Genomic DNA, 27,024 nt, shown 5'->3' with positions numbered 1-27,024 from the left:
TTGTTCTCTCGAGTGCCAGTCTCTTATGAATCTGATCTAAAAAAAACAAACAACAGGGTTGTATAGGGAGAAGAGCACTGGATTTGGAATCAGAGAATGTGCATTAGAACCTGTGAGGCTCTGGGCAAGTCATTTCCTCTTTCAAGTTTCCTCGTGTGTCAAAATAAGGAAGCTGGATTATATGATCTTTAAGGTCCTTTCTAGCCCTAAGAGCTTCTGAAATGCCTTTATCCCGGTCATGTTCCTCATTAGCAAGCAGCCCTGGGAAATGGGGGGACAAGTTGGTGAGCCTTTGGAGCCTTGAATTTAGAAAAGAAATTGCAAGGCTAGACAGAACCACCAGAGGGCAATATGGCACTCTTTGTCTCCATCTCTGGGGTTCTACAAATGGAGAAATAGAACACTAGGGGGCTTTGAGCCCAAGGTCCCTTCTCCAACTGCCCCCCAAATCCTGCTCCTTTTCCCGGCTCTCCATAGCTAGCCCAGTCCCACTGAAATTTATCCTAAATCCCGGGTCACCCCAACCCATCACAGAGATGAGGCAGTCATTACTCAGGGGTGCTATTCCCCGAAGAGGAGACAAGATTCATTCTGCCCAAACTCCCCTAGTTTCTCTGAGCTTAGAGATCTTAACTATTTTTAGCTGTATTATCTATCAAAAACTCAATCCATAAGAGGGGATTCCAAAATAATAGTGGAAGGGGGGGAAGAGTAGGAGGGAAAACCCCACTCTGGCCAAGCTCCTAACGTGGTTCCCTAAATAGAGAGGGGATCCAGCCTTCAGGTCCCTCCATCTGAGAAGCAGACATTGTTAACCTAGGGATCCTCTTAGGGCCTGGACACTTGGGACCCAAGGAAGGAAGGAAGGAAGCACTCAATGAGAATATGTGAAGTCATTGAGACATCCATTTTTTATCTACAAGGAAATCTGGTCTTTCTGGCTCTTCTTTCCCCACTTGCAGCACCATTCCCCCCAACCCACCCTCCCTACCCAAGGGGCCATACACCAAGCATGAGGCAGGAGCTGTATCTGCAATAACAGGAAGCTGCCCAGTCCTCCACCCACTGACCCTGTTGACCAGGCCCTAGGGGTTGAGGCCCTGGATGAACTCCAAGATAGACCCAAGCATCCTGGCTCCCCAGAGCTACTGGGAAGAGGAGGGAATCATTAGAATGCCAGTATTTCAATGCTGGAAAAGACTTTAGGGACAGTTCAGCCTCCTCGATTTACAGAAAACAGGTTCATGAAGCAAGTTGGTGACAAGTGGAAGAATCGAATCCAACTTGCCTGCTCCCTCCCTCTGTCTGCCTTTCTCCCATTTGCCATTCCTCCACCCCTCCCACCCCCACAGAGCTGTATCACCAGGGCGCTGAAGGCTGGGACATCTGGGAGAGAGGTGGTTGTGGAGCTGATCTGAAGATGCTGAGTCTGAGCCAGAGACCCAAGGGAGCTGACTCCGGGGTTTCCTGTGGCTTGGGCCAAATAGGGCTGGGCAGGCTGGGCCCCCTGGGGTGGCTGAGTCAGGCTGAGTCAGGCTACTTGGCATCTTTCATCCTAGGATCTCTAAGCACTTTGCCCACATTTGGAAATGCCCCCCGGAGATTTGAACTCCAAGCCAGGGTCAGGAGCCGGGCTCATCGTACCCTGAATGATCTCCTTTGGGTGTCCTGGGTGTGTATGAGGGAGGAAGGGGCTGTGTTCCTAACAAAGCCTCCTCAAACTCTTCCTCTTCTCAAGTCTTGAGTTACACTTCAGCACTGGCTGGGAGTCAAACTAGAATATGGGAGGGAGGGACAGGGGGAGGACCTCAGGCTCTTGGCAGGGAGAGCCCGGTCCCCCCATAGCATCACCATAAGAGGAGTAGTTTAAGCGGCACCCTGTCCCCTCCCCCAGCCCCCAGGCCAGAAGGGGAGGGAGGGAAGGGAGACCCAAGTTCCATCCATGGAACATTCCATTCTGACTGTTCAGAGACAGATATAATCAGCCTGGCATTTACTGAGTAGAGATGGGGGGGAGGGAAATCTCTGCAAGGCTTTGGACCCCCGCTCCCAGAGGACTTTCCCTACATGGGGAGCATCCCCTCCTTCATGGAGGTTCCCCTCCATGTGAGACCCTCACTCCAAACCCAATTCTAAAGCGGAAGCAGGGAGCCTCAGGATGCCAACGGCTCGATCCCAGAAATATGAGAACCCTGGACACCCTGTGATCACTCTCCCCACCCCACCCCCACCCTGGCCACCAACAAGCTGAGCTGGGCCAAGAAGACCCAGACCTAGGATGAGAGGAGGTTGGGGGGCAGAGGGCCAAATGTGGCCTCTCTTCCTCCTGTCCCTGCAGCCCTTGGCTAGGGAGATGCCAAGGCTATGAGTGGGGTGTGGAGCTCCCTGAGTGTCAGAGATAATTAGGGGTTCATAAAGGATCCCAGCCAGGAATGGGGCAGTGCCATCGGCTCCTCGGTCTGGGAACCATCCCTGTCAGCTGGGCCGTGGCTGCCTGTCCAGAATGCCTCTGCCAGGAAGTCTTCCCTGAATGTCCCTCCCCATCCTAGAGCATTCCTTTCACCCGTGTCCCTGTGCTCTGGGGTACTCAGTAGCTGGAACATCTGTCCCTTGATTTCCAAAACAGTGGCGGAGTCTCTGCCTGTGAAATGAATTTCTGCATATTGAGTCCTATTTGCCCTTGACTTTGAATGGAAGATTGGGGTTCCCATGGGAAACAAATTGTTTTTATGATATAAGCAAGGAGCTTCACTGTCACTTCCAACTTCTGAAAAATGTAACTGTTAAAGGAAATCATAAACTTTCTTGAATATATTAAAAACACCCATCAGGTTACATGGTAGAAGATGACTCCAAAGGCTTAGTGAGTGATACGGGATGGGGGAGGGGGTGGGGGGCCTGAGGGACCCTTTAGATTGTGATCCTTTCACACCCCCCCAGGTTCCTGCTGCAAAGACTACCTGTCACCCTTCTCCACACAGACCTCAGCTTCCATCACTTGGGCAGACAAGGTTTCAGTGAAACAAAAGGTGGGAGGAGCAAAAAACTCAAGGACAGCCAATCCAAGAATACTCTGGAATAAATAGGGTGCAGGGGTGAGAGGGTGAGAGATATGCCATTCATCTACATGGGAATGACTAAGTAAAATGATAATCAGATAAGAGTATTTAGAATTAGTCTTCTGATTTGTTGATCCCATCAGGGCAAATTTTACTCAATATGTGAAATCCTACCTACATATCATGACTTGGTTAATCTTATTGAGTTATTTCCCCAAATGAGAATCCCCAAATATGGCTCTAATAGTCCATTCAAGATCATTCAACAAGCCTTTAAATATCTGCCATATGTCACTCTGCTATACCCTGGAGGTATGAGGGAGAAAAAAAAATAAACCAGCCAGCTCAATCAACAGTCAATATTTATTAAATGGTTGGACAGCTAAGTGGCACAATGGATAGAATGCCAAACTCCTGGAGTCAGGCTCATCTTCCTGAGTTTAAATCTAGTCTCAGACACTTAATGGCTGGGTGACCCTGGGCAAATCACTTAAACCCTGTTTGCCTCAGTTTCCCCATTTGTAAAATGAACTGGAGAAGGAAATGGCAAATCATTCGAGTATCTTTGCCAGAGATAAACACCAGATAGGGCGTTTGACCTGGACAGGTAGGGAAACAGGCTCAGGAAAGGGCTATGATTTGCCAAGTTCACAAGGTAATCAAAACGGCCAAAGTGAGAGAAGTATCCAGGTCTCCTGACTCCAAGAAGAGGATCTTTGTTCTGCTCTACCCTCTCTATAGAATGGCTATGAGAGGGTGCCTTTGTGTGTTGTGTGTGAATGGCGAGGACTAACTATGAGTGAAGCTAATGAGATTTCCACAGTGGAACCAGGAAAATTCAGTGGAGCTGTTGCCCCTTCCCTCCCCAGCGGGGCTTACACACACACTCACACTCCCTAACTTAAGGGCAGGGCCTTACTTAGGGACAGGGAGAGCTCTAGCCTGTCCCTTCTCTGCTTGGATAGTGGAAGCAGTTCTTACTCACCCCTGGGTTATTCAGAAAATGCTGGGTGCCAGCCTTGGTTCTGCCCAGCTGAGGAGGAGGGGAGAGGAGGGAAGCACTAGTGCGGGAGAAGGGATTGGGAGCAAAGGCCCAAGAGCTTTATTATTTCTTTAGCCTTAGCTCTGCAATCTTGGCTGAGAGCTTTCTCCTCTTATCCTGTTTTTGCTTTTGTAAAAGAAGGAGTTTGATCTTTAAAAAGGCCCCTCCCAGCTCTGACATTCCATGGTCTAAGGGACTTCCCAATTCTGACTCTTTAAGTCCCTTCCCAGCAACATTCTATGTTTCAAGGTCCCTCCTAGCTCTGACATTCTATATCCTAAAGTTTTTTTTAGAATATAGTTTGTTTTTTATAGTTTTTCCTTTTTTAGTAAAATTTGTAATTTAGTAACAAATTTAGTAAATTAGTTAAAAAAATAAAATTTATAGTAAAAAAGATATTTTTAATTAATCTGCCCTTTCCAGAATATTCCCTTCCCCTAATTCATTGAGCAAATTAAAAAAAAAAAAAAAAAAAAAAAAATTAGTTCTCTACGCATACATTCTTCAGGAAAAACAAATTCCCACCTTGGCCATGTCCAAATGTATGTTTCTTTCTGAATTTTAAGTTCATGTCCTCTCTCTCTGGAGCTAAATAGTATGTGTTTCCTCTTCTTTTGGACTAGTGGTATACATTGCATTACTTAGTCTTCTAAAGTCTTTCACAATTGTTTTTCTCTATAATGTTTTTATCATTGTATAAATCATTCTTCTGGTTCTGCTCAACTCACTCTCAATCAGTTCATAGATACTTTCTGAATTTCCTCTGAAAGTGTCTGTGTCATTATTTCTTATGATAGAATAATATTCCATTTCATTCACGTATACTTTGATTAATCATTCTCCCATAGGAGAATGCTTGATTTCCAGTTTTTGCTTTTCATGAAATGAATGTATATATGGAAGCTTTTCTTCTTTGTGGGGAGGTAGAATGGTCTAGCTGGGTCAAAGGATATTCATAGTTTTGTAAGTTTTGGGCGTAGTTCCCAATTGTTTTCCAGAATGATTGGGCCAATTCACAGCTCCAGGAACAGTGCATTAGTGTGTCTCTTTTCCCACAGTCCTTCCAGCATTTGTCCTTTTTCTCTTCTGTCATCTTTGTCGGTCTGATAGGGCTGAGGGGGAACCTCAGAGTTATTTTGATTTATATTTCTCTAATTAGTAGTGATTTAGGGCATTTTTCCCCCTGCATGGTTGTTGATAGCTTTGATGTTTTCCTTTGAAAATTGCCTTTCACATTTTTTGACCATTTATCCATTAGGAAATGGCTCTTAGTCATAACTCTGAATCAGTTCCTTATATATCTTAGTTATGAGACCTTTATCAGAGAAACATACTTCAAAGATTTTTTTCCCCAGTTACCTAAATAAGCATTTATTGTTTACTGTGTCTCAGACACTGTGCTCAGGCTGGGATACAAAGAACACAGAGTTCCCGTCGTCAAGGGATGAGATTCTAATGGGGGAGACAACATGTCAATAACTAGGTGCAGATTAGATACCTACAGAGTAGATAGATGGAAATCTCAGAGTGGGTTGTAGAAGGTGTGGACAGGAGTAAAAATTAGATTATGAGAAGGCCAGTGTTCCTGGACTGTAGAAGGTATAGACAGGAGTAAAAGCAAGAAGGGGAGAAGGGGAGAACCAATGTTGTAAAGAACTTCAAATGTGAAACAGAGGATTCTATATCTGATCTCATGGTCATAGGAACCTACTAGGGATATTAAATGGGAGTGGGCAGGAGGGGGAAATTAACTTTGGTTGATGGTTGGAGGATGGATTTGTAATAAGGAGTGATTTAAATCAAGGAGATTAATTAAGCTAGTAAGGTAGTTTGGGCAAGAGGTGCTGAGGGCTTGAACTAGAATGGTGTGTGTGTGTGCGCGTGTGTGTGTCTGTGTTGAGAATGAGATATATTGCCATTTTAGTCATTTTTCAATGGTGTCTGACTGTTCATGCTCCCCTTTGGGGTTTTCTTGGTAAAGGTACTGGAATGGTCTGTCATTTCCTTCTTCACACATTTTACAGATAAAGAAACTGAAGCAAATAAGGTTAAATGACTTTCCCAGGGTCACATAGCTAAGAAGTACCTGATGAAGAATTTGAACTCAAGTCCTCCTGACTCTAGGGCTGACCCTCTAGCCACTGTTCCCCTTAACTGCCCCAAGAATAAGATATGGAGGGGAGTTACTCTAAAGGTAGAAATGAGAAGTTTTGGAAATGGATAGAATATTAAGGATGAAAGTTCAGGAGTAGGGCCTGGTCTCTCTTACTTGATATTCTGGGTTCCAAGAGCCCTCCCAGCTCTGATATCCTGTCTTCTAAGAGCCTTCCCAGCTCTGACATCTCATGTTCCAAGACCACCCCCCCCCCGACTCTGATATTCTCTCTTCCAAAGTTCATTCTCATTGTAACATTAATGGTGTTTCCTACAGGTCAGTCATCCATCAGACCCTTCGCCTCCCTCCTGATATTATTGAACCCAACTAGTTTAGCCACTGAACTCCACTAGGCTGGTTCAGATACTCCTCCCTTCCCCTTTGCTCCAGAAAGAGTAGACCACAGTCATCTGTCTCTCTCCAGATTTTCATTTTTCTTGTCTCTGCTCTACCAAGCTGGGCAGGTTTCCCTTGGGTGTAACAACAAACATTCTTACTATCTGTCCCAAGTTATGTGAAGATAAAAATCAGCCACTCAGTGGATAAGAAAACTCCTTCCAGGCTTTCTCGTGACCCCAGGAGGGGTTGGGGATCAAGTTTCAATTTGTGCCCAGGGCTCTGGGGAACCTGGGGCTGCTGCTCCTATGGTCACCTGCTCTCCCACTTCAACTCTTCTTAGCTTCAGTTTCTGCCCACCCACCCTAAGGGAACAAGACCTAGAGGCTTCCTTATTCCCTCCCAGGATATATGTCCTCCATCCAGATGAGGTGGAGTCTCTGAAAGCAGAGGCAGAGGCCTCTTGGAAGGCAGGAACTATCTCCTCTTTCTGCCTAAAGGAGCACTTTGGTGTATTAGAAATTGCTATGGATTTGGAGGTGGGAGACTTGCATTTATCACTTGGCTCTACTTACTACAGGTTACCTATGTGATCTTAAACCTCAGTTTCCCCATCTGTAAAATGAGATTGTTGGACTTAATCCCATTTTAATCCATCTCCTGAAAACATCCAAGGATTTTTTCCCATAATGTGTCCAGAATACACTGGAGGACTGACAATCCCACAGAGGAAGGATGGGAAATAGAGGAAAAAATCTTCCAGTTAAACATCTGGGGCCAACTATAAATGACAACACAACATTAATAAACAACAATAGCAATAATAATAATAACAATGACAAACCATTTCATGGCTTACCCTCAGATTGACAAGCTTTTTTTTTTTTTTTTTTTTTTTTTTTTTTTATGCTTGTGAAGTAGGAAGTGTAAGTATCATTTCCTCCACTTTATAGTTATCTAAGGCTCAGAAAGGTTTAAGTGTCAAGAGCGTCCAGCTAAGAGTGCAGGCTACAATGAACATTTGAAGAGCTCATATACCTGGGAGAAGAGGAAGGGGATAGAGAGCATTGATGAGGGAAATGAGAGTGGGGCTGCCACTTGGAGAGTCCCACAAACTCTATGGGCCCACCTCCTAATGGATTCCTATTCTCCTTCCTAAATCCTCTGCCTTATTCAGGAGAGGGAATGAGGTAGTGCTCTTGGCTGGGGACTCCTGGAAGATTCTGTCTGGACTGAAATGAAGGGGAAAGCTGAAGGTTTAGGGAAGGAGGAGGAATAACCATTTATATAAAACCTACTGTGTGCCTAAGCATCTTACAAATAAGGGCCAGCTGGGAATGAGAGGCTTGGATGGAACTGAGGAGAGACAGGCGGAGCTCCTCTTTTCTCCCTTAAGTCTAAGGCATACAGGAGTTTTGCAAATAATCTAGTATTCATTTGCATATGTAAATTAGGTTGCCTGTCTCTTATCCTTACTCTTGGAGTGATCTGTCATCATCTTCATTAACATTATCATCATTAGAGTCCAAAGACCTGAGACCTCAATTCTTGTACTTGCTCTTAGATCCTATCTCAGAGCTAGAAAGAACGTCAGAGATCATTTAATACTACCCCATTTTCTTACATTGAATTGAAATTTGCTTCCCTGGAATTTTATTCATTTATCAATTCATTCAATAAATAAATGTTAAGCCTCTCCTATAGCTGGCAGATGCTCCATCTTGGCCTTGGCCTATGACACAAATAATGAGACAAATGACCATAATATAAGTGGGAAAGATTGTGGCTTGCCCTTCTGTTCTCGATGAAGACTGTCCCAGGGTGATGTCTTGACTTGTGCGTGAATTAGATTGAAAGGAGGCAGAGTTGTACAGTTATCCCCTTTAGTCTTTCTTCCAGTCATCCAATTCCAGTGCCAGGGCAAAATCAGGACGACGGTGATGATCTAGCTCTAAGTGCTATAAAGCTCCTTAGCACCTATTTCCATCATCTCCATGGCCATTGGAACAAAATGTTGTCATCTGCCCATTCTGCCAAGGAAAGTCTTCATATGTTTGGGGGAGACATCTCCCTCCTCTGCTGAGCTGGTTTACACAGGGATTGCTGATATGCTTGCTATAGTTTCTTGAAAGTTTGGGCAAAATGTTCTATTCCCCAGCCTCCCTCCTTTATTTTCTCCCACCCTTGCCACTTTTGTTCTTTGGGGTCAAGCAAAACAATATATATTTAATGTATGTTTCTAATTTTATATTAAATTATACATGTATATATATATATATAAATTTATATTTTAAAATCACTTTAATGTAACTTCCTAAGTCTTCTCTTCTCCATTCTAAACATTCCAAGGTCCTTCAAATAATTCATGGCTTCTTAAACTATTTTTACTCACCTGAGAAATTTTTACATGACCCTGGGTATATAGGTATATAACATAAGGATATAAACCATTAGTTGATGATAAATCACAATTTCACAACCCTTAAATTCAGTGACAAGATCCTATATGGGGTCTTGAACCACAATTAAAAGAAGCTGGACTGTAGATGACCTGTTCTCCAGGCCTCGCCCCCTCCTGGATGACTTCTTCTGGACTGAAGGAAAGTTGGTTTTCACACATCAAATGTAAAGTCCTTGAAAACAAGGAGTGAATCTTTTTTGGTCTCTCTTTCTCCAGAATGCAGCACGGGGCTACTGTTGGATCCTCACTGTCCCTCACAATATGGCACCCAGAACTATATCCACTCTTTTAGATGGAACCTGACCACAGAGATTGGGACTGAGATACACAGAGGCAGAAGGCAACATCTCAGCAGAGAAAGGTTGTTGCCATCTCTGCCCTTCCTCCCCGCCACTAGTCCATGATGGCCCATTCACAAGGCAGATGAGAAGTGGGGATGGTAGTGAACAATGTATTAGATTCTAAAAGCCCAATAAGTAAACATTTATTGTAAGTGTTGTAATAAGTAAACACATGTATTAAATTCACATAGATACAAAGTTATAGATACAGAACTAACCATACAAATGAATGAAAAGAACCTATGTGTCAAGTACTGGGGAGACAAATCCAAAAGGGGTTTGGGAAACCAAGGGTGGCACCCCAATACCCATGTTGCCAGGGGGAGTCCTGAGCTGTTCCTCCCCATTCATCTACCCCCAATCTCCCCTGGCCCTCTGGAGAATTAAACACCAGAGCAGGAGGGACTCATGGCCTAGGATCAGGGCTCATTAGCCAAGCTGCTGACGCCAATGCTGACTGATCGACGTGGGCTCCTGGCCTGGCCTGGGCTCAGAGTCAGAGATGTTCTTCCCATGAGGCTGTTTTCTAAATATATTGGCCAATGAACGATGCCGTAGGAACTGTTGGAGCTCATAGCAGAGACAGAGCTAGAGAGGAGCTAGCTTTGTGCATTAGGCACCCTATGCCCTACAGATGGGGATGCTCCCTCACCCTGTGGTCATAGAAAATTGACAGTTTGGGGCAATGAAGTGAATAGAGCACCAGCCCCGAAGTCAGGAGGACCTGAGTTCAAATTTGGCCTCACTTAACACTTCCTGGCTGTGTGACCCTGAGCAAGTCACTTAACCCCAATTGCCTCAGAAAAAAAATAACATAAATTAAAGCTTAAATAAATAAATATATGAAATAGGGAGAGAAAACAGCATAAGGAGAATAGTGATCAGGGAAGAAATTTTGGTGTAGGGTGTCACAGGGTAGGAGGGCATAAGTATTTATTAAGCACCGACCATGTGCAAGCCTGTGTTAAGCAGCTTACAAACTCTATGTCATTTGACTCTCACGGCAACCCTGAAAGGGAGGTGCTGTTATCTCTATTTTATAATTGAGGAAACTGAGGCAGAGGGCAGTTAAGTGATTCGTCCACATCTAGTAAGTGTCTGAGCTAGGTGTGAGATCAGATTCCCGACACTAGTGCTGTATAGCTATCTCTAGAGATAGGAATGTCTGTCTTTCTCTTTGGTGACAATTCCCATTTTTATTTTTTTATTATAGCGAGTTTATTTTCAATACATGTTGCTTTATCATGTTGGGAGAAAAAAAATCAGAACAAAAGGGAAAAACCATGGGAGAGAGAGGAAAAAAAAAAACCAGGAAAAAGAAGTGAATATAGGCTGTGTTGATTTACATTCGGTCGCCTTAGTTTTTTTTCTGGATGCAGATGGCATTTTCTGCTCAAAGTCTATTGGGATTGCTTTGGATCACTAAACTACTTAGAAGAACCAAGCCTTTCATAGTTGATTGTAACACTTTCTTGCTACTATTGTATACAATGTTTCCCTAGTTCTGCTTGATTCACTCACTATCAATTCGTGTGAATCTTTCCAGGCCTTTCTACAGTGAACTTGTTCATCTTTTTTTTACAGAACAAACTCCCATTTTTATAGCACTATGATTCAGTTGGCAGCTAGATGGTACAATAGAAAGAGTGCTGGGCCTGAGTTCGAATCTAGCCTCTAGTGCTTACTATGTCACCTGGGCAATTCATTCCATCTATGCCTCAGTTTCCTAAATGTAAAACAGAGATAATAATAATAGTAACTATCTTTTAAGGATTTTTGTGAAATACTATTTATAAAGTGTTTAGCACAGTGCCTGATACATAATGGGTGCTTAGTAAATGCTTGATTTCCATTATTGATCAGAGAAATGCAAATTAAGACAACTCAGATATTATTACACACCTGTCAGATTGGCTAAGATGACAGGAACAAATAATGATGAATGTTGGAGGGGATGTGGGAAAACTGGGACACTAATACATTGTTGGTGGAGTTGTGAACAAATCCAACCATTCTGGAGAGAAATTTGGAACTATGCCCAAAAAGTTATCGAACTGTGCATACCCTTTGACCCAGCAGTGTTACTCCTGGGCTTATATCCCAAAGAGATCTTAAAGGAGGGAAAGGGACCTGTATGTGCCAAAATGTTTGTGGCAGCCCTTTTTATAGTGGCTAGAAACTGGAAACTGAGTGGATGCCCATCAATTGGAGATTGGCTGAATAAATTATGGTATATGAATGTTATGGAATATTATTGTTCTGTAAGAAACGATCAGCAGGATGAATACAGAGAGGCTTGGAGAGACTTTATATTTTATGTAAATGCTGAGTGAAATGAGCAGAATCAGATCATTATACACGGCAACAGCAAGATTATAGGATGATCAATTCTGATGGACATGCAACAAAGAAGTGATTCAGACCAGTTCCAATGACCTTGTGATGGAGAGAGCCATCTGTACCCAGAGAGAGGACTGGGGGGACTGAGTGTGGTTCACAACACAGCATTCTCATTCTTCTTGTTTGTTTGCATTTTGTTTTCTTTCCCATTTTTTTCATGTTTGGTTTGATTTTTCTTGTGCAGCAAGATAACTAACTGTATCAATGTGTATGGATATATTGGATTTAACATATATTTCTACCATGTTTAACATAAAAAACAACTTGATTCCTTCCATTCCCCTAGCTCTGACATTCTCTAAAGCTTTCTTCAGTTCTGACCTTTTATGTATTAAAGGTCCCTTTTAAAGCTCTGACATTCAGCCAATTGGCACCAAGTGGCAGGGGCAGTTATCTAATGCTGGAGAAACAGTGTCACAGATATAAATAATGTCCTTGGTGTTTTCTGTTGCTCAGCATAGTCTTAACATGCCTCATCACAATTGGGGCTATTGCTTGTCATCCTCTTGCACAGATACACTCATTCGTACACACATAAATAAAACCTTATGTACACACATTGGTCCTTGCTTACTTAGATCCCTTCCCCAGGGCAGTACAGTCATATCTAACCACTCATAGCTGAATTTACTTCCGGGAGCAGAGCTATTCATTGACATCAATGTATATATAAACATAGGCATATACTTGTGTGTATTCACACATATACACGTTCAATAGCTCCTAAGTATAAAGTCCTATGCATAGGATTGTGGGATAGAGTTTTTGCTTTCAACGAATGTATATTCTATTAGGCAATGTGCCATGTACATGGTTCATATAAGATCAAGGAAAGTGGGGGATGAAGCAGAGATGGAGTATTCTAGGGAAAGCTGAGAGAATGAGAGAGCATTGCCTCCTAGGGACATCAAGGAAGCTTTCCGGAGGGGTGATATTTGAACTGAGCCTTGAAGGATGCATATAGATTGCCTAGGCAAAAGTGATAGAAGGGGGTACAGGACGTTCCAGGTGTAGGGAGAAATCTGAGCAGAGAAAGTTCAGGCATTGTCAGTGTTGGAGTAGTGGGGAATAATAGCAGAGAAGACTGGAAAAGCTAGTGATGACAGACTGGAGTGCTTTAGGTGCCTTTTGGTAGTTGGGAGCCAGTGAAGATTCTTGAGCAAAGGAGTCAGAACTGCATTCAAATTCACCAGGCTACCTAGATAAGGATGGATGTGGAAGGGGAAGGACTTGAGGCAGGGAAACTGGTTGGAAAAGAGATTCTGAGCTGCTTTTATAGCCTTCCTTTATTCCATCACTTACATTAAGGAGCCCCATTAATAGGCTTTGGTCCAGCAAGTGTCCTAAGCCACCTAAAGTGAGCAGGAGGGAAGGAAGATGGTCTGAGAGAACTTTTGGGTTAGACCGGGGGCAGGCTGGGTGCCAAGACTCCTGTGTCCTGACTCACCTGCTCACTGCCTGGCTTTTTCTACATCAAACTCACCACTTCAGAGGCTCCTAATGAGGGTGAATAAGTAAGGGCTTTTGAGATTTCTGGATGAAAGGGACTTTGGTAAACAGCAGCTGGTATTGTCATAGTGACAGGGCTGGCAGGTGCCTCGGGGTGATGACCTCTCCCTTCCAGGGCCCTCAGTGGCCACCCCCAGTCATCACATACTTTTGGATGGGCTCCATGCTAGGTTTAAAGATGCCTTTGTGTTGCTGACAGGGACTTATCCCAGAGAATGAGGGCCCCTTCCCAGCCCTGGGCAATGACCCAGGGCCAGAAGCTGTCTACTCCTATCCTTTTGCTCATAATCCTGTGTCAGCACTGATGGAGGCAGGCCCAGAGCCAATGCCCAGGGGTGCTGGGGAACCAAACTGGCTTTTTTTCCATGGAGGTTGTATTTCCCAATAGGCCCAGGTCTCTCATATTTACATTTCCCTCCCACCCCCACCACTCCCAGCCAAAAATTAACAGATGGAGAGCAATTGGAGAGATGGTTCCCTCCTAAACCCAATCATCTCTGGGCAAGAACTGGCCACTCATTGTGGGTTCCCAGCCCACCCAGGCCTACAAAGGCAGAAGGTGCAGAAGCAATGTAGAAGCACAGCGGACTAAGCATGGGTTCAAAGGCTCAGCTCTGAGGCTCACTGGACTATGTGACCTTTGGATTAATTTCCTAACATTTCAGAGCCTAGAAAGTTCAGGTTTCACTTGAAAGGAAAACCTGACTTGAGCCAGCTTAGAGAAAGCACTGCCTGGTAGTCTTCCCTTCCCTGAAGGCTCTCCAAGCTCCATTGGCCTCCTGTTAAGGTTATGTGGGTTATCTCTTCCCCAGAGATGGCCCGATGACTTCTGCCTGCCTGGGATGGCCAAGGCCTCCAGGTCATGTCCTTCAGGCCAAAACAGACCATCTTACTCCTAGGATGGGTTGTCTTGCATAGATCCCCTTCCCACCCTCCACCGGATCCAATGACCTTAAGCAGGTGGTTTAATCTATACAACTGCCATAGTTAAAGAAGAATGTCCCTTTCCTGGCCTCCAGTCCCCAGTCAAGTTAAAATACAAGTAAGGGGAGAACAGGACGTGGTTCGGGTCTGCTCCTCCCCAAGACAGAGCACACAGATTCCAAATAGAGAAAATAGAAACTTTTATTATTTTATTTCATGAGAGGTTCATGGGTTTAGTAGCCCTGCTGTCTCTCCCTCCCACACTTGAGATCCCTCCCTCAGTGAACTCCAGTTTCCCTCCTTCCTAATGATCTCCCCCCTTAAAAACACCTAGCACCCAGAGGTGGGGGAGTTGGGCTCCTGAGGGAAGGAAGGGGTATACCCAGAGTTAATTGGCATCTTCCCAGCTCCACCCCCTCTCAGGGTCTAATTGGCCTGATGTCCTAACCCAGGGTCTCTTCAGGAGTGGCGAGTGTTTGGGCTTCTAAAGAATAAATTGGGACTTTCATAGCCCCTTCTACTTCAGGGAAGAAGTCACACCTGAGTCTGTGGAGAAAACAATTCAAATCTGGTGGGTGGGGGGGGGGAAGGAGGAGATGAAAAAGGAAGACCACTTATAGACCCCCCCCTATCACCCTTAGGAAAGTACCATTCCCTTTAGCTCCAAACAAACCACTCGTTGCAGGGTCAAGGCTTGGCTCTTGAGGGGAAAATCCTTACAATCTAAGACTTAATTCAGCTGGGAGTAAAGAAATACTGGAGTTCACAGGGAGATCCCTCCCTTTCCCCACTACAATGAACACAATCAAAAATGTTAAGACTCAGGAAACGGCCCCCTCCCTAAGGAGCAGGGCAGTTGGGGGCTGATCAAGTCATTTGAGTAGTTTCCAGGTGTCCAATCCTCCTGGTTTGGGTTGACATGCCATCCTGCTCATTTTACATGAGACACTGAGGCAGACAGGGTAACTTGTCCAGGATCCCACAGCTGGGAAGCTTCTGAGACCAGCGCTGGCACTGAGGTACCTAGCCGTCCCGATCTGTCCCAGCCTGTAAGTAACCCTTCCTCCCAAGCTCACCATCTCCATCCAGTTTTCCCGAGGTCAGTTCTTCCTTGAGGGGACTGTTAGGGGAGGAGGAAATCCAGGCTGCTGGTGCAGATATCACAGGATAACATTTGGCTTTAGTGTTGGAGGCCCAGGCTGGGCTGGCATTATGCCATTCCCAGCCCCTGCCAACTAAACAAGTTATAGCTGGCCAAATCTGCCCAGATAGCTACTCCCCATGGCTCACTGTCCCCTAAAATGGCTTATAGTTCTTTTCTTTTCCAGACTAGTCTTGGCCTACCTGACTTGTGCTCTAGGCAGTAAGAGGCCCTCATTAAGGATGAGCAGGATGACCCCCAGGGAGCTTAGAAATCCCATCAGCCAGGCTCCTGTACAGAGAATTCCCTCCCAGTAGTCTTTGGCCACACACATAATCAGCCCCATATCTGCTGCTCCCTCCCCCCCTTGTTCCTCAGGCTTGGCCCCAGACAGCCTTTTGCTGTTCCCCCCCCAAAATCCACGAGTGGAGGGAGGTGGCCCCTTCAGAGCCTGCAGTTTGTTCTCTTGGAGGTTTTCAGCCATGACTGGAGGAATGGAGTCCTCAGTGGGGTAGCTCTGACAAGACTTAAAAGAACTGAGACCAGACTGACCCCATGCTGTGAACGGCTCCCTCCATCCCCCAAGGCCGTGGCCCTGTTCCCCCTCTAGGCTGGACTCAATCATTAATAAGCCCTTAGACATCCCAACCCACATCCCACCCCCAACCCAACAGCAAATCGGTAAGTCTAACAGAGCTGGAGCCCGGTGCGGTTGGGGATCTGTTCCCCTCGCTGGCTCAGGTCCCAGGGGTGAGGATGGGGAACCCCGCTGCCCCATCCCCTCGGCTCAGCTACAAGGCAGCCAGGTCGGGTAAGAGGAGTGGGTGCAGGCCAGGAGAGGCTGCAGGGGGGTCACGTAGTAGTTGAGGGTAGGGGTGGCCCCATCACTGCCAGGGTAGGAAGTGGGCTGGTAGTGCCAGGCCAAGGCAGTGCAGCCCACAAGGCCCTGCTCGGCCAGCGCCCGCAAGGCCAGCATGGCGATGAGGTCCAGCGTCTGGCGGCGCTCGTGGCCCATGAGGCAGACAGTGCTCTCGTTAACTACCCGGTGCAGGGTCACCAGGCAGGCGTAGGAGGTGGGCCCCGTGCCCCCACCAAAGTGGGCCTGCAGGTAGCGCTCCAGCTTGCGCCTCTGCTCCCCCAAGTCTGGAAAGTCGATGAAAAAGCGCGAGCACATGTAGCGCTGGAGTGCCTGGGTGTCGGTGCCCGGGCAGGGCCGGAAGCCGCGCACCAGCAGGTGGCAGTACTTGAGCAGGCCCCCCCCTCGGATCTCTTCCGGATTGTGGGTGGCGATCAGCCGGAGCTTCAGGTGCTCCAGGGCCTCCTCGAAGTCCCCGTATAGGCTCTCTCCCATCACCGTAGGGTGGAAGGCCTGGGACATGGGGGTGGACGAGCACTGGCCGTACAAAAGCATCGAGTCCAGGATGATCTGGAAAGAGTCTACGCTGAACTCAAACTGGCGCCTCAGGCGGTCCACGAACTTCAGCTCCACGTTCTTGCCACTGTTGTTGAACAGGGAGATGAGGCTCCAGCGGTCGGTGTCTGTGCACACCTTGACCAGCTTCTGCACGTAGGCCTCCGTCAGGGTCTGTGACGTGATCTTGGTCCGGTTCACGCAGGCTGGGAGCAGGTCCAGGAGGCAGTCCATAACCACGTCCCGCACCAGCTGGAAGGCAGCCTCGTCCTGGAGGTCCACTCGGAAGATGAGATCCACGTCCTTGTAGCCCAGGCCGTTGTCTTGGTGGAGGACATGGCTGGCAGCGGAGCCATTGAGGCGGATGCTGTGGACAGGGACCTTCAGCTGCTCCAGGCGTTTCCGGACCACCTGAGGAGGACAGAAAGGGTGAGACTGGAAACAGAACTGTCTGGGGGGGGGGGGGTGAGGAACTGGGGGATGGGAGGGAGGAGGATCCACAAAACCAACACTTACCAGGCATCAGATTTTGTGTGTGTGTGTGGGGGACACTCTACTTGGTAGGGGAAGGCTGGAGGATAAATGGGAATAAATGTGCAGCAGCTTTCAGACCTGGCTTGGGAAAGAGCCAAAAAGCAGAAGTCCTTGTGCTGGCTTTAGCACTGGCTGAGTGATACTCGTCCAGTCTCTTCCATCCACTGGTCACAAAGCAGCTTAGACCATGAGGGCCCTGAACATTGTTGGGTTCAGTAAGGAAAAATTGGAATCTCGCCTCCCAGCCAATCACTCCTGGGCAGATCTTGGGCAAAACACTGAATGTCTGGGGCTCCGTTTCCCTTTCTGGAAAATGGGTCCGAGAGCCCTGTCCCACAAGATTGTAGTGAGGACGAAGTGAAATCCTGTGTATAAAGCCCTCTGTCAGGGATAAAGTCAGTCCTACGTCAGCACTAGTTATTCTGAATTATATAAAAGGCTTTTCTTCACAAAACCTTGGAATGTAAGGAATGAAAACATATCCATTTTGCAGATGACGACTGGTGCTCAGGGTAATAGCCACAAAATGGCAGGACTCAGGGTTCCTGATTCCAAGGCTCGGCTCCTTTGGCTGCCAGCATCGAATCTGACCCAGCCTCTTTGACGGCATTTTCAGTAAGGCGAAGAATCCAAGGCATTTCTGAGTCAGAGGACTGGACCAACCAGATGTCATCGAGTCGGTCCCATCCCCAAGAGGAAAGCTTCTCTCCAGATTATCCAAGGAGTGGCCCCCTACCTTTGGCCCTGAAGTGAAGCAGCAGCTGTGGGAACTCAGACAAAACACTTGACCTTTGTCTGCCTCAGTTTCCTCATTTGTAAGATGGGAATAATCTTCCCAGAGTTGAGGAGAGTCAAATGAGAAAATATTCGGTCTTTGCAAACCTTGTGGTATTCTATCAATGTCAGCAATTACCTGTTCCTCTTATTAGAACAGATACTAGACCTGAGATTTCATTAGTATATGGAACAAACTTTCTTTCACCAATGCAGCTGGTACCTCCTCTGCATTGTAAGAATCTTAGAAGTTGCCAAGGGCATCTGAGAGAAAGAGTGGAAATCTAGACCCTCCTAGTTCCAAGCTAGTTTGGCTATTCACTACCTAGCACTATGATTATCAAAGTGTGCTCAGAATCTGGGATCCATTGTGGTCCCTTTCTCTGCATAGGGTCACAGCCTCCCAATGGCTGCTTCTCTAGGCAAAGCACAGAAAGGAATCTGGCCCCAAGAAGAATTCATTTGAGCCTCTGGACAAGGGTCTGGGACAGCCTAGGCTGGCTAGAAACGGTCCTTAAGTGGAGATAATGCTCAAAAAGATCTAATGCTCCTAGACCCCAAATGCTTCTGCAACTCCAGCTTGGTGCTAAGTCAGCTGATCCTGTATGGCTTCCCTCCCTAATTCTGAGCTGGTGGAGATAAAAAGCATAAAAATGCCTAGGAGACATGAAGTAATCAAGCAATGCAAGCTGGGTGGAGACAGGCAAGGAAGACTTACTGGAAAGGGGAGGGGATGGGAGCCAGAGATGGGATTGGAAGGGTGGGACAGAGTAGTGGAGGAGGGGGAGACTCAGGACCACCTCAAAGGGGTGGCCATGGTTTAAAAACTGGAAGGAAGCTTGCTTAGAAGATCTTCTGATTCATTTTACAGAGTTTGGAGGCCCAGAGAGATGAAGTCACTTGCCCAGACTCACCCAGCTAGGAAGTGGAGGACCTAAGACACAAACCTGTTGCTCCAATTCTGGTGTCAGTACTTTTCTTTAAACTACCTTGTTTCCCCCCCAAAAAAACTGGAGTTGGAGCTGAACAGCTCCCCTCTAGTTTCTGAGTAAGGAAACCTTCCCTCCTTGCCTCAGTGAAGATTCCCTGGTCACCACCACCATGTTGGTAGCACCTATACTGGTCTATAAAACCAAGACTACAGGCAGCCAGGTCGGGTAGGAGTGGGCGCAGTGCTCCACAGAGCCACTACCTACTGAAATGACCTTGGTCCTCAGGACAGTCAGAGTTCTATGTGCCAAGTCTCAATTTGCTCCCTATTTCACTTGTCTGAGACCAAACAAAAGTCTCAGCCCCACTATGATAGCCCTTCAGAGACCTGAAAGCAGTTTGGATTCCCCTGAACCTTTTCTTCTCCAAGCTAATCACTGCAAATTCCTTCTTCACATAGGACAAACCTATTGCCCCTTAACTGTGCTCTGCATTGGTGGGACAATATAGAGAATACACACAAAACTATTGATGTGAAGTGCTCTGGAACTCAACCAATGTGCCTTTGTTAAATAAAGCACCTATGGCTGGGTGGAGAGTGCTGGACCTGGGGTCAAACAAGACTCATCTTCCTGAATTCACACTTAGTAGTTGGGTGACCCTTATGTTTTACAAACATAAGTGCATATCCAGTTTAGCAAGAAGCAGCCAGAGTATGATTGATTCAGGAATGAGTTCAAATTTAGCCCCAACACCGTGGAGATTCCCTGGTCACCACCATGTTGGTAGCACCTATCCAGAGATCTATAAAACCAACTCTCCTGACGTCTGGGTAAGAAAATGGGGATGGAAATGTGTAGTTCCTTAATCCCACGTATGGGGTTGATGCCATGAGGAAAAGGAGATATGGACAAGAATGGAAACCAGTTGACCTGGAGTTTAATCGTGGATTCATTATTGATCTTAGTAACTGTCACCTATGAGCCTCAATTTCTTCATCTGTTAGAAAGGGGTACCCAGTATACTTTTCTTCCCAGGGCAGGATTGGGAGGCTCAAGGCAGCTAAAGGACATAAAGCATTTTGGCAAAGAGAAAAGGAATGTCTCCATCTGAAAGGGAGATGACCAACCCACACATGAGCGCTAATCGAAGCAACATCTCAACAGGCCAGTGAAGGCCAGGAGGCCATTTGGGTCAGATGCCATGAGGGTCCAGCCAAGACTGGCTTTTCCTCTGCAATTACGGAGGGTTAGGATTAGGGCAAGCTGAGATTTAAATGGGAGACCCCTATCTGTAGGTTCAAGGCTCTTTCCAATGACTCTACAATGATAGTACAGGCGATCTCCCTTCAGAAGTGGGAGTGTGACAGTTCTCACGCTATTTTTCCTTTCACCTATAGGCTGGCACCCAAGCTGACTTGTCCCAAGATGACAATCTGTCTCCCCCTCCAACCTCTCCACCCACCCCAGGGCTGGGGCATCTGGCTAGGTGAGGAGGTGGCTGTACTCTTGTTAAATCCTCCAGCGTCAGGGCTTTGGGGCCGCTGTGTCAGCCGGCCTAGAGCTGTTGTCTCCCAGGTGTGACACCTCGGATACCAGACACACCCAAGAGTGCCTCTGAGGAGCTTAGCTCTGCCCCAATTTGAGGGGGCAGCCTTGCTTGCTGGGTGCCAAAGAAGGTCCCTCTTTCCTCTGCAGGGTGCAGAAGTGACCCAGCTTGGAGATGAGGGAGGAGTAAGAGATAAGCTTCCCACCCCCCCCTCACCCCTCAAGCATCACAGGCTGTGCTGGTATTCATTGCTCATGCTACATGTTGAAGTGCTATTGCCATCCCTTCTCATTTTAAAGCCTCAGGAGCAGGATCCCAGAACTTAAAGGGACCTCAGAAGTCATTTAAGCTAATCCCAAGTGATCCCATAACTTCTGCTAGAAGGGGAATTCATCCCTCTTCCTCTTGAGACTGCCTACTTCACTTGGAGGGACCTCCTAGCACCCAGTAGGTGCTAAATGTTGACTTTTGTAAATAGTTTTTAGCCAGAAATCCTGAGGATCTTGCTAGGGGTTATTTTTTTTGCCTCAATTCTCACCTAGCCTTAATAAACACTGAATGGATGTTGTCTCAGTCAAACTGACCTCTTAAAGACCTTAGTTTAAAAAGACCCAGGTCTCCCACTGCTTCCGGGGCATCTTGATCTCTATTTGCCTTTGGATCCAGAGAACTCTGGAGAGGAAAATAAGGCATGTGACTTTGCCTTAAAAAACCCAACTCACTTCATGGTATCGCCTCCCTGATGTCATGGCCCTCCTTGAGAATGAAGGACAAACAACTATACCAATGATTTGTTAGAAGTGCTTTTATAAGAAAGGTCCACCTCACCACACCTTTAATCATTCCCTCATTTTGCCTATTTGCAGCAATCTAAGCTTTATTCCACATGAGGGTCATTCCCCTGCCTATTAGAAGGGAGCTATGTCATTCCTTCTTCTAAGCCTTCTCTTCTCTAAACTAAACATCCTCAGTTCTTTTCAGGACCTCCTTATATGGTGTGGACTCCAGTCCCTTCATCTTCCCCAAGTTGCCATACTTGGTTAAGACCTCCCTGGGTTCCAGCTGCCTGAGAGCATCCATCTGACCCAGAGAGCCTTAGAGGCTGCTGTCAGAACTTACCTACAGCTGAGCCCCTGGCAATGTGACCAACCTAGCCCCTGAGGACTGGCAAGTAGGCAGGGCTAGCAGCCTAAGGTGCCAAGATCTTCGGGGCATATGGGCACATCTTATTGTAAATAAAATTAGTTATGGGGGAGGGGGGTGTCAGGTGACAGAATGGTGGTTTACTCTGATAGTCAGAAAGAGATGGGCCATTGATGAAGCAGGAAGGACTTATTAGTACCCAATTTCTAAAGGAATTAGGTGGACAAAATCTTTAGATCCAGCTTGATTCTGGGAGCAGTCTGGGAGGAAGGATGAGAAAAAGTTCCTTGAACCTCGTTCATATGTAGCTGCTCTAGCTCTACTACCTCAAGTTTTGTCTCCTTCCTTCCAAGTACTGGCTCCCCTCTAAATTCAAAGAGTTGTAGGGTCCCTCAGAAAGATATTTGAAAAGATTATAATTAGGAAAAACTACAGAAAAAGACCTCAGAACCCTGATAAATGCAGTGCCCAATCAGGAGACTTCAGCAACTGACTGAGCCTGACTCTTCAGAAGAAGTGGTAGATTAACAGGACGCTTGCAGCCAGTGTCCACATGTGGATTGGTTTGCCCTAGATTCTGCATATTTGTTATAGGGTAGGGAGACAAAAAGGGGAAAGCAACAAAAATTTTAAAATGAAGCAGCAATTATATATCTAGAAAGGGGGGAAAGGAAAGAAATCTCAAGTTTAGAATCAGAAGATCTGGTTATATCATTTCTTAACTCTTGTGACCTTGAGCACATTTTCCCATTTGTTGGGACTACCTCTATAAAGTCCTTTTCCATTTCTGATCTGCTAACATTGTGATTCTGAGACCATCTATAAGTTCAAATGCTTCATCTTATTTATTTTGGCAATATTTCCCACCAAGCACTCAGCCTGAAATATATTCCTCCCAAATTAATTTTAACTTGATTAAATCAATTTAAATCAACTGTTAACTTAAAGCAGGTAGGGCATATATTCTTGAACTACATTCTTAGCAATTCTAGTTTGAAGACTCCCCTCCTTTTTTACAGAAATTTAAACTGAGGGCAGGGGACTCTCCCTAGATCACACAGAGTGGTTGCTGGAAACAGGACTTCTCATTTGCAACCCAATACTTCTATGCAAGCATTTTTACCCTCCTGAACTATTGGAACTGGGCCCAATTTCTGACATGGAATCTCCAGAATTCCTTGAGACAGAAGGACTGGACTGAATCCCAGAAATTCAGGAATCCCTGGGAATTGGGAGGAGCAGGGGATGGAGAAGCAAGCATAGGGAGCCACTCAGGGGCTTATCAGCTTGGCTTTAGGCCACCTTTCTGGCACCAATCCTTGCAAGCAGCAAATCGGTATCCTAATGGTTGGGGAGGGGGCAAGAGGCACACCCTGGGCAGTTGAGGTAGCAGCTGAAGCCAGGGAGTGGCCGGGCTCACCTGGCCAGATGGCTGCTACCTGGGCAGTTACTGTTCCAAGATGTCAGGAATCCAGGCTGGATTTTCCTGTTTCTTTAAGATGGGGACTTTCCCCTTAGCTCTAGAAGTCCAGGCTTGGGTGCTTGGGTGGGAGGGGAATCAGTGCGGCTATGGGCTGTTCCAGGGTAGCTTAAGTTGCAAGAGGGCTCCACAGAGCAGCCTCTCCTCTTCAGAAAAGACCCTGCCCACTCAATAGAAGCCCACCTTCTGCCAAAAAACATGGGAGAGGCGGGAGTAGGGGGCAGAGGTGAGAGAAGGAAAGAAGAAACAGAACCTGCCTAGGGCCCTTCCAGGGAGGCAGCTAGGCTCGATCATTCCTCCTTCCTCCCCCACTAGCACGCTGTCTGCTGGGCGTGTGCAGCCCCTGGCCCGGCGCCAGCCGCGGGTTTCACCATCTCAGCACATATCTCTATTGGTGGATTCCAGCCCCCAGCCAGTTAGCCTGACTGAGCAAAGGGCAGAAGGGACCTCCATTTAGGGTGGGGGTGGGTGAGGATCAGCCCCAGATTTCTGGTCTGAGTGGGCGCTCCCCCACTGTGAGGGGGAGGGGTGGGGCTGGGGAAGGAAGGGAGCTAATTTTGTTGCAGGAACACCCTATTTATTGCCAGAGCCATCTCTGCCCCTCCCCACCTTCGGGATTGTTCCAGCACCATCGCGGAGCGTCACTTTTCAGGGACAGTTTCAAGCCTCCCAAGTCACACCATCCGGCTTCTAAGGCTCAAAGGGGACAAGAGCCGGCCCAGAGCCCACATCTCATCTCTTCCTAGACGCCCAAGTAGGGAGAAAAGGGACAGGGGGGTGCAAAGGGAGGCTCACTTGTGTGGTCCTCTGCGAAACAAAGTTAAGCCGCATAATTTCTAAGGTCCTTCCAGGGCTAACACTCCGCGGGTCTTAGCTCCAATATTCCCTGTTCTCCCAGCTCAAACGTTCCGAGGTGCCGAGATCCCTCACAGTCCGGTTCTAAGGTCCCTCCCAGTTTAGACATCCCGCGTGCTAAAGTTCGCTCACAGTTCTACCTTACGCAGAGTCCCTCTAACCCAAAAGCGCTTGGGGCGGGCGCTCGGGCTTTCAGCACCCCCACCCTTCCCCGCTGCAAAAACCGCGGCGAGTGGGTCGGGGGAGAGACGGTCGGCTGAGCCTCGGGCGCGTGGGCCCGCACTCACCTGCACGATCTGGCGCGGCTGGACCGTCAGCGTGGGAAAGTTACCGCGTCCGTGGATGGGGACCTCCTCGCCCAGAAGAGCGTCCAGCCTCTGCACCTGTGTCCAGCTCAAGCGGCTGAAGCGCAGCTGTGCGTCCCCGGAGGGGCACTCCGGACTCGGGCCGTCACCTTTAAGGGGAGGGGCTGCGGCGGGGGTGGCCAGGGCCGGGGGCGCCGCTGCAGCCGCCGCCACCACTGCCGCGTCCGGGCTCGCAGCCCCGCTCTCCGACGGCATCTCTCGCCAGACCCCGGAGCCTCGACGGCAAGAACCCGGAGTGGGGAGGAGAGCAGGGGGGGCGGAAGCAGGCGGGTGTTGGGAGGAGGACGGCGGCTCTGCGGGCTCCGGCCCCGACGACCCACACTACAGACGGCGTGCACCGGCCAGAAAGCCGGCGAAGGTGTGCTGGGACCAGCTCATATAGCCTGTCCCCCGCCAGTCCATTGGTCCGCAGAGCTGTCGTTCATCCGCCCCCCCATCCCCGCTCCCCCCACCCCGCCCTTCAGGCAGTCATTGGGCGGAGAGGACTCCACCGGCTTTGCATGTGCGTCACCGCTCGGCCGGGGCGGCCTGCGATTGGCTGAGGAGCTTACCCCTTCCCACCTGATTTCGAACTCTCCTTCGGGCCGGCCCAGGGATTCCACTCTCGCATAGGTCAGGTCTGGGCCGCTCTAGGAATTAAAGGGACCGTCTCTGGTCGCCGACGAGACGGAGAAATTTGGGAGAAAGAGTGGGAAGTTTGTGGCGAGGGGCGGTAGTGGAAACTTGGATTGTCCGAGCTAGAGAGGACCTTGAGACGGAATGGCAGGACTGGAAGATAAATGTCCGGACTCGCTGGGCCTGCGATAGCATCTGGTCCCACCCCCTCACCTTGCAGATTAGGGAATTTACAGATAAGGGAATTTAAGTGGCGAGCTGTACGGGAGGGAGGTCTGGTTCCGGGGACCCCGCTGGGCTGCTCGCTCTCTCTCTAGGTGACCTTGGGCTAATCTGGGCATCTCCGCGGGCCTCGCCTAGTCCGCTGCAAAAAGCAGAGGGCGGGGTGGGGGGAGGGAACCAAGATGATCTCTAAGTCCCTAACAGGTCTAGAGAGGTCTAGAGAAGTCTAGAGAGTCCAAGGTCCGCAGAGCCTTTGCGGAGAGACTACGGCAGCTAGAAGGTGAGGGGTGAGGGGAGGCCGGACCTGGCCTTCTTGGTCTTCCCTAAGCTGGGACGGAGCTGCCTGGAGAGCTCCTAGCAGCTGGGAGCCGAGATGAGGGCGCCCGCGCGCCCCTCCCCCATCGCCTTCCTCGAAACTTTGTGGGGCAGCCTAGCGAATGTGCAGCGCCTTCTCGCCTTCTCTCTGCTCCTCCCGTCCTTCCCCATGAGCTTTCCTCCCTTTCTTTTCCTTCTTCTTCCTTCTTTCCCCTCCCCAGCCTGTACTCCAGACCTTGACCCCAACCTGGGAAGAGGAAGGAAGGGGACTGGCTTAATCGGTAGAATGGGAGACGCTGAAAGCACGTTTCGGGGTCCGCTGCACGTGGAACTCATGGACCCCCGAGTTGGCTTTCATTCCCGTCAGCCCCCCTTCCAGCTTCGAAGGCTATCTCCTCAAATGAGGTCCTTCCGCTGAGTGACCCCAGGACCTTGGAGAGCCCTTGAATCCCACGTAAGGAGCCATTTCTCGGTCCTAGGAGCCTCCTTCCTACACGCTGCCCACCCTCCCCCTTCAATTGCCTCCGGCCACCAGACCTGTTCTTGCAAAGCCCTCAGTCCCACTTAGTCCCACTGAAAGGAAGGTCTCTTCTCCAACTTTCCTCCTTCCCCTCAGGGAAGGTGGAAAGTCCCCTTGGTTTGGTCTTTTCGCTGAAGATTCTTTAACTAAAGACTTTTCCTTGAAGGCGGGAGCTGTTCTTTATTTTATCTTTTAATTCAATTTTCCGTCGGATTGTGGATGGGCTGGGTGATGGAGGGAGGTGGAACCCGCCTCCGCGTAAATCCGGTCCCTGACATCCTCTGGCTGTGTGACCTTGAACGGGTCTATGCCCTGGGCCATTCACCCAGACTAAGTGGCGAAACATGAGGTAATCTGCATTCGTACTGGTTTGAGTTTCCTCACCTGGGAAACCTAGGATACAAAATCACCACCCCCACCACATAAAACGTCCCACAAACTGAAAGCTGCCTAGGACTGGATACTGCCTAGGTGCCGGACGCATAAAGATAATTTTTTTTCAATGAACAAAAATCAGTTTTCTCTCGCTCGCATCCCCCCCAACATTGGAAGGGAAAAAGGGGAAGTAACAAAATTTTGTTTTAAAATATACAAAACTGAAAATGAAAGCTACTTTCCTCAAAGAGGCTCCATTCTACTAGCTATAAATAATATGAACACACCACATGTGCACGCACAGACACCCACACAAATAATTTCATGGGGGGGAGCTACTGACAAGTGGAGAAATCTGGAAAGGCCTCTAGGAGGACGTGGGCAGGTGAACTAAATCAGGCAATAAGCATTTATTAAGCATTAACTGTATACTGAGTGTCAAGTACTTGAAGAGAGGTAGGGATTCCGTGAAGAGGTGAAAAGACAGACTCCCTTTGAGGGAACATCTTGTGCAGAGGGTATGGAAATGAGAGATGAAAGTCTGTAAAAGAAAGGGCAAGTAAGATCAC

At 47.8% G+C, this 27,024-nt stretch overlaps 1 protein-coding gene across 1 annotated transcript; it reads right to left on the bottom strand.

Moving 5' to 3' along the window:
* Positions 1-14,410: 14,410 nt before the first annotated feature.
* On the bottom strand, positions 14,411-24,770 carry TENT5B (terminal nucleotidyltransferase 5B). The gene is made up of 2 exons (XM_074305685.1): positions 24,331-24,770; positions 14,411-17,190 (listed from the first exon to the last, which is right to left on the bottom strand). The coding sequence occupies exons 1-2, from the start codon at positions 24,601-24,603 to the stop codon at positions 16,156-16,158; spliced, it is 1,308 nt and encodes a 435-aa protein (XP_074161786.1). The 5' UTR covers positions 24,604-24,770; the 3' UTR covers positions 14,411-16,155.
* Positions 24,771-27,024: the final 2,254 nt, after the last annotated feature.

Source organism: Sminthopsis crassicaudata, chromosome 3, assembly GCF_048593235.1.
Source record: "Sminthopsis crassicaudata isolate SCR6 chromosome 3, ASM4859323v1, whole genome shotgun sequence".
Lineage (NCBI taxonomy): Eukaryota > Metazoa > Chordata > Mammalia > Dasyuromorphia > Dasyuridae > Sminthopsis > Sminthopsis crassicaudata.
This window is presented reverse-complemented; position numbering and strand designations above follow the sequence as displayed.

Excerpts from the sequence above, each read along its gene's own strand:
- TENT5B (XM_074305685.1), bottom strand. The coding sequence starts at position 24,603 with ATGCCGTCGGAGAGCGGGGCTGCGAGCCCGGACGCGGCAGTGGTGGCG. Across the intron at positions 17,191-24,330 it reads AGCCGCGCCAGATCGTGCAG|GTGGTCCGGAAACGCCTGGA; the intron begins GTGAGTGCGGGC and ends TGTCCTCCTCAG.